Here is an 11,750-nt window from a genome sequence, read left to right as displayed (position 1 = left end):
TATATTTGTTGTATTTCCGCTATTTTAAACTAACTTGAGTTTATCCCGAAATCGAGTTAGTTTAACAGTAGATATTATACATTAATACGGTATTAGTGTATTACTCCCTCCGTTTTTAATTACTTGCTCCACTTTCCTTTTTCGACCATTTTTAAATACTTGCTCCATTTTCTTGTTTGGAAAGATTTAACAATATTTAATTAATTTTTCTCACCAAGTGGACTCAATAATATTAATTTCATATTCTCTCTCCTTCAATTCTCTCCATTACTTTTGTTTTTTTTTTCCAATTTTTTATTCTTCCACCAATCCCATTACCTCTATATTTTATTACTTTCTCCAATTTCTCCTATAACTCCGCGCATGGAGAAATGGAACAAGTATTTAAAAACGGAGGGATTACATATTAGTTTTACATTATGCATATGTAATAGACCCTCTCCAATGGTGAGATTTGAGCGAGTTTTTTTAGGAGAGAAAGAGTATTTTTTACAAAGGATACCAATAAATTGGTATCTAAACTTAGCAAGTCTAAAAGAAAGTTGCTAAGTTGAGTACTCAACTTTGAGTCTCATTTGACAAAAAGTGTGGGCCCTTAACATTATTATAATATATTTTGTAATTTATTTAAGCTTTGATTTTATTTTTTTTCTAAAAAAAACTTTAAAAATGATGGTGGGCCATAAATTGAAAGTGACATTAAATACTTTAGAAGTCTCACCATTGAGAAAATAAACTTTACACGAGTTGCTAAATTGAAAAGTGAGTTGGGTATTACTATTGGAGATAAAAAATAACTCATTTTATATTTTAAAACTCAAAGTTGAGTCTCACCATTTATACTACGTACTCCGAATTGAATCTTAGCATAGCGGAGGCAAAACTTTGCGGTCTTTAAATACCCCTATTTTCACTAATTTTCAACTCTTAGACCCTGTATTCATCGCAAAAAGTTATTAAGTGTATTACAAGATAGGGTACCCTGAATCATAGCCGAAAACTGTAAGTTCGGTTCCCAATTTCTAGGAACCGGTTTAACTAATGGTTTCGGTTCCCATTTAGAGGAACTTGTTGCAACATGTTCCGGTTTCGGGTCTTGGAATTTAAACAGGGTACCCAGTTATGCTAACCCCTAGCTATTATTGTCCACATGTCACTCTCATAATAAAATTTTTCCCGACTAAATGCAACGATGATATATTTTTTTTTTTGTTTGCGTTGATTTATCATATTTAATAATTTTGAAATTTGAATATTAGAAGCTTCTATATTACATCCTTAAAAAATGAAATAATTTTAAATAGCCCACTAACAAATAGACTCCTACATTGAAATATGTATTAGGCGAAGTTGAACAAGTATTATATCATAATTTTAATGACAATCTAAAATTTTAAAAGTACAGATATTTTTGTACAAGTTGCATAATTCTTATTTATATTTATCCATCTTTAAAAAAATGTTCAAATTATAAATATAGATTTTATATAAACCGTGCATCGCACGGGTTCCAACCTAGTAACCACTATAAATCAATCAAATTATTCAAATCTTTATTATTATATAAGCCATCTCATATATTATAGGACTATTTTATTTTTATTTTTTTACCAACATATATCAATATCAGTAACTATATACTAAAAGACATACAAGTAATGACACGAGTCAAATTCTGGTGTGTCTTTAGTTTTTTTTTTTTTTTAAATAATTTTTTTATTTAAGGAAGTTATTTTGAAAAAATTTTGTATTTGTCAACAATACATATGAGCAAACATATTTACCTTTCTTATGTTGATATGCAATTAATAACTACATAGTAATAAGGAAATAAATAATCATTCGGAAAACAATGTAATTCTGATGGAATATTTTTAAGAATATAATCTCAATTGAATATACATTAACCCATTTACAAAAAAAAATTATTTATATATATTTTTCTATATAGAAATCACTATATTATAAAAATTGAGAAATTTATCAAAATTATAAATTAATTCAATATATAAATGGACTACATTCTTCTTATTTATTTCTTTTATTAAAAAGTTCAAAAAATTTTGACACATTAAGTAGTCCAACATAATATGCTCTTTTCATTTTATTAAACCGTAGAAAAAAAAATTTGTGACTCTCTTAATTAAGAATAACATTGAATACGGAGAAATTAATCTATTAAAAAACATATAGAGTAATTAAAATAGTCGTGCATGGTGAAATATATTAAAAAAAACATATAGGGTAATTAAAACACGTGACAAGATAGTCTAGCTAAGTTATTCAACACATAATAAATAGGAAAAATTGCTCCCATTAATCTAAACTTTGCCTCGTCCGTCCAAATTAATCCCAACTTTGGATTATTATCTATCACTCCCAACTTTAGGGGGTATTAATTTTTGTTGCACCCAACAGGTCATCCAACCTGATGTAGCAGGTTACCTAGACACGTGTCGGCGTATGATTGGCTTAAATTTTTTTTAAAAAAAAAACAAAAAAAAAACCCCACAAACCACCCATACCAAGCGGCTGCCACCACACCCCCACCCCCACCCTGCCGGAAAATCACCCCCACCCCCGAAAAATCCCTCCCCTGCTGCCGGAAACCGCCGCCCAGCCTTCCCCTTCCCTCGAAACCCACCCCTTCCCTTCCCCCGCCCCCGAAAACCCATCCCTAACCCCCGAAAATCCCTCCCTCGTTCCCGGAAACCACCGCCCAGCACTCCCCCTTCCCTCGAAACTCACCCCTTCCCTTCCCCTACCCCGAAACCCCTCCCCCGTAGCCGGAAAATGGCGCCCAACCTTCGCTTCCCCCACCCTCAAAACCCATCCCTTTGCCTTCCCTCACCTCAATTTCACCCCTTCCCCGACAATTAGCCACGAAAACGGCACCCCCTTCCCCATCAATTAGCCACGAAAATGGTTGTGCTGGGTTGTTTCCAGGGTTTGGGATGGGTGGTGGAGAAAGGGCGGTGGTTTTTAGTGGAAGTCGGTGGTTGGGCGGTGAAATTGAGGGTTGGGGTTAGGGTTCCGGCGTGATTGAGGGTGGTGGTGGTGGTGGAAGTTGTTTTGCGTGGTTATGTTTTTTCAATTTTTTTTTAAATTTTTTTTAAAATTTTTTTTTATTTGACCATTCATGTAGTGACACGTGTCTAAAAAAAATCTAAAACACAAATGTTGACCGAATTAACCGGTTGCAGGTAAGTTGGGTGCAATAGAAATTAATACCCCCTAAAGTTGGAAGTGATAGATAATAATCCAAAGTTAGGATTAATTTAGGCGGACGAGGCAAAGTTCAGATTAATGGGAGCAATTTTTCCTAATAAATATATTCATGATATGTTACCATGTTAATCAGTGTGATTAGTCAACACATAATAAATATATCATGATATGTTACCAATTACCATGTTAGTTAATTAGTGTGATTAGTCAACACATAATAAATATATCATGATATGTTACCATGTTAATTAGTGTGATTTAATATCAATAATTCTAATTTTTTTGGTAATGTTTATCCTTAGCCAATCAATGATAATACTCTTGATTTCTTTATTTAATTTTGTGATTATGTATACTTACATATAACTGATATCTTAGCTCTCTACTAGAGTGCCATAACTCATTTCTAGGACAACAAAAGTTAGTGGTGGAAATAGGAATGACTTCTTCAACATCATTTTTAGTGATTTTTTCATCATTGATTTTGTGTGGATTATGCGGGACTACGTTTTCTAACCAACAAGAGGTGAAGAAGACTATCAAGGTAATATAGAATTCAGTCTCTTATTCCATAGTTCTCTTTATGCCTTTATGTAACTAAAAATAATTTGTTCTTAACTCCTTTTTCTCCAATAGACAAAACATGTTTATGATTGCGTAGACTTTTACAAACAACCAGCGTTTAATCATCCATTGCTCAAGAATCATGCATATAAGGCAAGTTATTTTGTTGTATGAATGAATATAGTGTGTACATTTTTTTTTTTTGGTGCAAATATAGTGCGTACAATGACTGAACATATTCTACATTTAAAGATTATACTCCCTCCGTCCCCTTTTATTTGTCACTAGAAAAATCACGGGAATTAAGGTGGAGAATGTGAAGTAATGAAAGTATATGGGAAAGTGAATTTTTCAATCAATAAAGTAATAAAAGTGCATAGAAAAGAGACATTTCTAATTAAAAAAAGTACTAATTAAAATACATAGGAAGAGAAATTAAGAGATTCAAGAGAATAAAACATTAAATTAATCAAAAGTTGATACAATTTTTGGCAAATATTAGGGTAAAACAGTAAAATAGGAAGAGGACTTAATAAGCACAAAAAAATGAGGGTATATATAAAAGTATTTTTATATATCTTAATAATTATGAAAACATGAAATGTGACAAACATCAAGGGGCACCCAAATTGGCAAAAGTGACAAACAAAAGTGACAAACAAATGGGGACGGATGGAGTATTTAAACTATAATTATTCCATTATTTATTTGGTTATTATTAAATCCTCCATTATATATTAATTAATACGTTTTGACATTTTACCCTATTAATTGATGTAATAACTTTGACTATAGTGAGTTGTATAATTACTCGTTTTTTTTTTTTTTTTTTTTTGTTTTTTTTACTTTGATGTAAAGTTTAAAAATGTTTGAATGATAGATTATATTAATGTATAAAATATGAATGTTGAGTTAAAGTCTTTTTTAGAATATAAAATATTATTATAAAATTTCATAACAATTTTTTTTTAATATTTCCATATACTATTTCCGCTTCTTTTAGTTGACATCTTTCTATCATCCAGCTAGCCAACGCATTATTATAACGATTAGTATCTCTAATTATTGATATTGTTAAATTATAAAAAAAAAATGGATGTTAATAAAATATACATTAGCACGATTCAAACAATATCTCAGATGACTATATTTTATCGCTCATAGCAATAAATTATAAAAGTTAGTCAAATGAAATGTGTGAATAGTGCAAAATCAAATGGTGTCAACTTAAAAAAAAGAGGAAGTTTTACACTATGTTTGGATAACAATAGTAAAGAGAAAGGGAGGGGAAGGAAAAAAAGGAAGGGAAAGGGAAGTGAGGGGGATGAGAAAGTGACTTTTCATTTTCCTTTTAAATGGAAGGATTTGGTTTATTGAAAGGGAAAGAAAAATGGACCTTTCCAATTTTCTTCCCTTCTCTCCTTGCTTTAGAAATCCAAACAAATGATAACACAAATCTCCTTTTCTCTTCATTTTCCTGTATATATCTCTTCATACATAATATGTGTTATATTGTTGATGATTAGTATTTAATATACTTGTATATCATAATTTATCTATCTATTACATATTACTAAAGGTGAATAAAGGGACACTTGACAACGTCATATTATAATTGTTCTCTCTAAAAGTATTTGCTTAAAATAAAGTATTCTTACCTTACCTTAAAAGAGGATTGTATCTAAATATATAATGACCATTGATGTACATACATAAAATATAAACTAAACTTTCAAAAATATTACATCAATATCAATATTAAAACTCAAAGGCAAGCATTGTAATCTTGCCACGTGTTGTCAATCTCGCCACGTGTTGCCATGTCACATACTATTACCAATCATCAATGTTTCCACACAAAAATTAATAATTTGTGAGCAATAGTATTTGAACCCATGACCTCATCTTCATTAAATTTAAACTCTAACCATTACTCCAACAACAAATCTTATGATAATAAAGTTGTATTAAAAAGAGTTATTCATGTTCATAAATACAAAAATTTTAATAGCCAACTTATATGTGTATATTTTGACAACAAATAATTATAAAATTAATTTTATTTTTTTTTCCATTACTCAACCTTTAGTATAAGTTATACACTTATATTTAAGTATTAAAATGTGTAACCCAAATTTAAATAAAGGTATTTTTTTTAACTAAGAAATTTGTTACTAGAAGGAATTTTAATGATACGATATAATATTTAGTTACTTCATATTAATTAATAATTAACAAATGGTCGATATTGTTTTTATAAAACCACCAATGTATGTAGGTGGCTGGCATGGGCGGTTGCCGGATTGGCTAGGTGGTTGGGCTTTGGCTGGTGGGTTTTGTTCTTAATTTGTTTTTAATTTTTTTAGCCAATTGATTCGTGACACATGTCACTTTAATAAATAAATAAATAAATAAATAACCCATTCAACTGGTAACCGGTATTTGGGATTGAAGAAAAAGAAGACCCCCCAAAGTTCGGATTATTCCAGAATAAATGAAAGTTGAGATTATTTTTTCTATTTTTTCCTTTTTAATATAGTATTTTTATATGCATACAATGACCCGGGGCAGCGCCCGGGCCAAAAAACTAGTTGTTTATTATACTCCTTCCGTTTCATTGTGTTAATCTCCTTTGCAATCAATCACTTAAAATAAGAAAAGGAGGATTCTTAATAATTTGAAATCTGATTGCAGCTTTGTATTTAATGTTTTGTCTTTTCTTGTTTTATTAGTTTATTTATGGGAATTGACTGTAATTAAATCGCCTATAATAAATCTTGATTGGAAGATTTTGACATGTCAGCAATCCACTAGCATATATATTAACCAATCAGAATTATTAGACTATTTAAACACCCAATTAGATTAATTATTCACAGATTATGAAATTCATTCACCCTATAATAATTTTAGGAATATATTTCATATGGGTATATCATTTTGAAACGCTCAAAGTAGTATATGAGACTAACAAAGTGAAATGGAGGGAGTAACTATTATAGTGTTTATATACTTTTTATTTGAATAATTGGTGTGTCGAGTCCTTACATTTTTATATTTTGATTTTAATAATACTTATTTAACAAATAACAACTGTGCATCTATTGCATGAGATTTGACTTGGTTTTTATATATGTGCAGATACCGAACTTGGAAAAACTTCAAGAACAAAAAGGTGATGATGACATCAAAATCAAAGATGGTGGTTGCCCTTTTAAAACTGTTCCCATCTTAAGAACCAATCTGAATTACAGCGTCTTTGATGTTAATCAACTTGTATATCCCGATAAACATTGTGTAAGTTTTTTGGTTAATTGTTCGCTGTATGCTTGTATGATTTGTATCTATTAACATTTTTCCCCCAATTTTTATCCACAACACTCTTAAACTCAATTCTCATATATATATATATATATATATATATATATATATATATATATATATATATATATATATATATATATATATATATATTTATATTTATATAATCACTTTTTAAATTTAAAAAAACAACACCACCATAACTACATATTAAAGTTATACAAAGATTATTTTTCGTCGCAACAAATACATATAAGTATATAATTTGTGCTTTAACACGGGTACGTTTTAGTTAAGAAAATTTTATAATTGTCAATTAAATTGTTTATTCATTAAATACTCCGTCCTTGATATAACTTTCTTTGAAAGGTAATTCATTTGCACCACTTACGTAGTTACGTGTATTTTTGCAATGACATTAAAATTTAATTTAGAAATAATTGTATTTAATTAACAACTCAAGTTGATTAAGGGCCTGTTCTCTTACGTTGAAATTTAGTTCAGTTCAGTTCAATTCAGCTCAGTTCAGTTCAGTTCAGTTCAGCTCCTAATTTCCTTCTCTTATAAAATATTCATTTCAGTTCAGTTCAGTTCAGTTCAGTCAATGAGAATAGTTTTATTAGTGGTAGGTATGTATGATGGAAAGTATATTTATAAAAAATAAAAAACTTGCTATTAATTAACTGTATTTAAGATAACAATATGATTAAACTAAACATGGGTAGTAATTGCTATTAATTGGTACAGGTTGCTATAGTTCATACAAATAACTTGGACAGAAAATTTTTGGGAGTTGGTGGTTCTCTCACAATTTATAAACCTGTAGTACAACCTAATCAATGGTCTCGCGAATTAAGCTTTTAAATGGTGACGATAGCTTTGAAGCCGGGTGGATGGTAAGATAAGAATTCAATTTAAGAATTTTTTAGTTCTTAAAATTGTCATAAATCACAAAGAATACATACAACATACTTATTTTGGGTATCAATGTGCTCAATTTCAGGTAAATCCTGCGATATTCAAGGATAATGAAGCACATTTATATGCAAGTTTCATTGTAATCATTCTTATCGATTACTATTATAGGTTTAAAGTCTTTTATATATAATAGTGTAATAAGAGTAGTTCTGGTCTTCAAAAAAAAAAAAAAAAAAAAAACAGTGTAGTTCTGGTCTTCTAGATATATACCAGGTATGTTTTAGAAAAAACGTATTAATAAGGAATATTAATAATTTTATTTTATGTGAAAAATTTAATTAATGTTAATGTACGGAGTATATTGTACCATTAGAGTCTTAATGGTACGTATCAGTCATATCACATTGGTATATATATGATGTACTCTTCTCACATTAAAGGATTGTAAAATACATTTTTTAATGGTATTACCTTTTCTCTGGTGGTATATTATATTATACCTATGCTAGAATATGATGTGTCATTTACAACATATATTATTCACAAAAATATCATGATTTTTTTAATTTACAAACACATATCGGGAATGTATAAAGACTTATCTGTTTAATACTCCAGATAATCTCTTACAGATACTTGATGTACTAAAATTGCTCCACAAACTCCCTCGAAAGAAAGGGTTTTCTCTCTAGATAGTAGGGTTTGGATGCCGTCTCGACGGCTCTTTGATTTTTTTTTTTTTTTTTTCAATTTTCTCGGTGATTCTGGTGGTGATTATGGCTGATGACATAATAGAACGCTATGCTAGTTTGAAATTGGACGATGAGGACGGTGGAGTAGTGGATTTAGGAGTGGTTGACTCGGCTCCAATGTCTGACAAATTTCACCTAATGCTAATTGGAAGATTAGTGACAAAGAGGCCTTACAATGTTGAGGCTTTCAAGAATACCATGATCAAATCGTGGGGTTTGGTTGATAAACTTCTGATTCGTGCCTTAGGACCGAACCTTTACGCTTTTCAATTTTTCCATTGGAGGGATCGTGAGCGTGTGCTTGAGGGAAGGCCGTGGTGTTTCGATAACAAATTAATAGTGCTCAAAGAGATTGAGGGGGGCGAACAACCTGATAAAGTCTCTCTCTATCACTCACCTTTTTGGGTGAGGATAAAGAATTTACCCTTCAATTGTCGATCAGACGCGGATGTGAAAGAACTTATTGCAAATTGGGGTGAATTACTAGAACTGGAAGAGGATGCCCTGGGCCTTGAGAGGTTTAGAAGAGCGAAGGTTTTAATCAATGTCACGAAACCTTTGCGTAGATGTCAACGAATTTTGGACAAAGCAGGGAATATGGTGCTGGTGGAATTTGTATACGAACGATTGCCTTTCTTTTGTTTCGCATGTGGTGTTATTGGTCATTCCGAGAAAGATTGCTATGTAGTCTCGGAAGATAGCAAGAAGCAAAAACTAGGATGGGGCCGTTGGCTGAGGGCCTCTCCAAGAAAGGGTAGGCAGAGAGAGGTGGAAGAGGTCGAAGCTGTTCTTTCGACCCGCAAGCAATTGTTTGTCACGAAGGAGTCCGAGAAGAAGGTGAGTGAGGAGTCAACTGGGGAAGAGGAGGGCAGCATTCTGGGAATTTTGATAGGGGAAAATACAGGGGAGCAGGAGGTTGTGGTGGAGAAGAGTGAGTGTTAGGGGCGTGAGGAAGGTGCACTTATTGAGGGGCAGCAAGCTACTTCGAAGAGGGGGGAGGGGGATTCTTGTGTTGTATCGGCTGTGAAGGAGGCTCTAGCAGGGGGAGGGATGAGGTTTAAGAGGATTGAGAGGAAAAATGATACTTATGATGCTTATATGTCTGCGGCTGGTGAACAAGCACTAGGCAAACGTGAGAGAGAGATTGATAAGAGTATTGCAAGCAAGGAAGGGGAGTGTAAGAAACAGATTGTCGAGAATGAATTGATCGGATTGCGAGTGTTGGAGGCTGTCATTGAGCAGCCCCGCCGAGCTCAATGAACATTTTGTGCTGGAACTGTCGGGGAATGGGCAACCCCGATTCAGTTCGACAACTCCGTAAGTGGAGTAGGCTTCATGCCCCCGACATGGTGTTTTTGTCGGAAACTATGGTGAACAAGAACATTATTGAGGGTCTTAAAGACCGATTTGGCTTTACTAGTGCGTTTGGAGTGTCGAGCAGGGGGGAAGAGTGGAGGGTTGTGCTTGTATTGGAGGGAGGGAGTGGATTGCACTATTGTTTCTTACTCACAAAATCACATTTGTGGAGATATTAAAAAGAATGATGTAGTATGGAGATTTGTGGGATTGTATGGTTGGCCGAAAGAGGAGGAGAGATATAAGACATGGACTTTGATTAAATTTCTATGTGAAAGTACCACGGTGCCTATTATATTCGGAGGTGATTTTAATGAAATCTTGAGTTATGGTGAAAAGGAGGGAGGGGCGGATAGGGTGAGAAGGGAGATGGAGGGCTTTCAAAATGTTGAGAGTGATTGTGAACTTAGGGACTTGGGATATAATGGCTCGTGGTACACTTGGGAGAGGGGAAACTCGGTGGACACTAGAGTACGCGAGAGGCTTGATCGTTTCTTAGCTTCATTGTCATGGACTGATCTCTTTTTGAATTATGGGGTTGAGCATTTGGTGAGGTACAAGTCGGGCCATACAACAATTCTATTGAAGTCGAAGGCCCAAATCAAGAAAAAGAAAAAGAAGAAGCGGTTCAAGTTTGAAACGGGGTGGTTGCTTGATGAGTCATGTGAGCTTGTGGTGAAATCTGCGTGGAGTTCTTCTTTGGGGCTGCCTACAATCGCTAGAATGGCTGCGGTGGGTAGGGGTTTGTTGGTGTGGAGCGAAAAGAAATTTAATAACTTGGGGAAGCAAATAGATGACACTGAAAAGGAGCTTAGGACTGCCCAACAACGTCCCACGTCGATTGAGAGCTGCTTAGAGTGCTCAAGATTGGAGCAAAAACTCGATGATCTTAATGCTAAACATGAGTCCTATTGGCACATTAGATCTCGAGTAGCAGAAATAAAAGATGGTGATAAAAATACACAGTACTTTCACCACAAAGCATCTCAAAGGAGGAAGAAGAATTCTATTGTAGGCCTTTTTGATGAGTCAAGCGCATGGCAAACTGGGGAAGAAAAGCTCGAAAAAGTGGTCTGCCAATTTTATAAAAATTTGTTTACCTCGTCTGACCCTTCGGAGGAGGAGATTCGGTTAGTCTTGGACAATATGACTTTTGTGATCACTCCGGAAGATAATGCTGAGCTGATGAGACCGTTTACTAAGGAGGAGATTTTTGCCGCTCTCTCTCAAATGCAACCCCGTAAAGCTCCGGGACCCGATGGTATGCATGCTATTTTTTATCAACGTTTCTGGCATATTGTTGGTGATGATGTGACTAGATTTGTTAGTAATATTTTACATGGTGTTTGCTCCCCGAAACAAGTAAATAATACTAACATTGTATTGATCCCGAAAGTTGACTCCCCCAAAACTACCGCTGAGTTTAGACCTATTGCCCTTTGTAATGTTCTTTACAAGATTGTGTCTAAGGCCATTGTGATGAGATTGAAAAAATCCTTCCGAAGGTTATTTCGGAAAATCAGAGTGCCTTTGTTCCAGGGAATGATTACAGATAATGCTTTGGTAGCTCTGGAGATTTTTCATTCGATGAAAAAGAGATGCAAAGGTTGA

The 11,750-nt window shown here is 33.2% G+C and overlaps 1 protein-coding gene across 1 annotated transcript; it reads left to right on the top strand.

The window, feature by feature from the left end:
• The first annotated feature begins 10,069 nt into the window (after positions 1 to 10,069).
• LOC145576298 (uncharacterized) lies at positions 10,070 to 11,750 on the top strand. Its single transcript, XM_081634077.1, has 2 exons — positions 10,070 to 10,202; positions 10,312 to 11,750. The coding sequence occupies exons 1-2, from the start codon at positions 10,070 to 10,072 to the stop codon at positions 11,748 to 11,750; spliced, it is 1,572 nt and encodes a 523-aa protein (XP_081490203.1).

The sequence above is a fragment of the Chenopodium album genome, chromosome 2 (assembly GCF_948465745.1).
Source record: "Chenopodium album chromosome 2, dcCheAlbu1.1, whole genome shotgun sequence".
Taxonomy (NCBI): Eukaryota; Viridiplantae; Streptophyta; class Magnoliopsida; order Caryophyllales; family Amaranthaceae; genus Chenopodium; species Chenopodium album.
This window is presented reverse-complemented; position numbering and strand designations above follow the sequence as displayed.

Bases quoted from the DNA above. Each gene is read 5' to 3' on its own strand.
- LOC145576298 (XM_081634077.1), top strand. From the start codon at position 10,070: ATGGGCAACCCCGATTCAGTTCGACAACTCCGTAAGTGGAGTAGGCTT. The intron at 10,203-10,311 runs GTGCGTTTGGAG...ACATTTGTGGAG, and splicing joins AGACCGATTTGGCTTTACTA to ATATTAAAAAGAATGATGTA.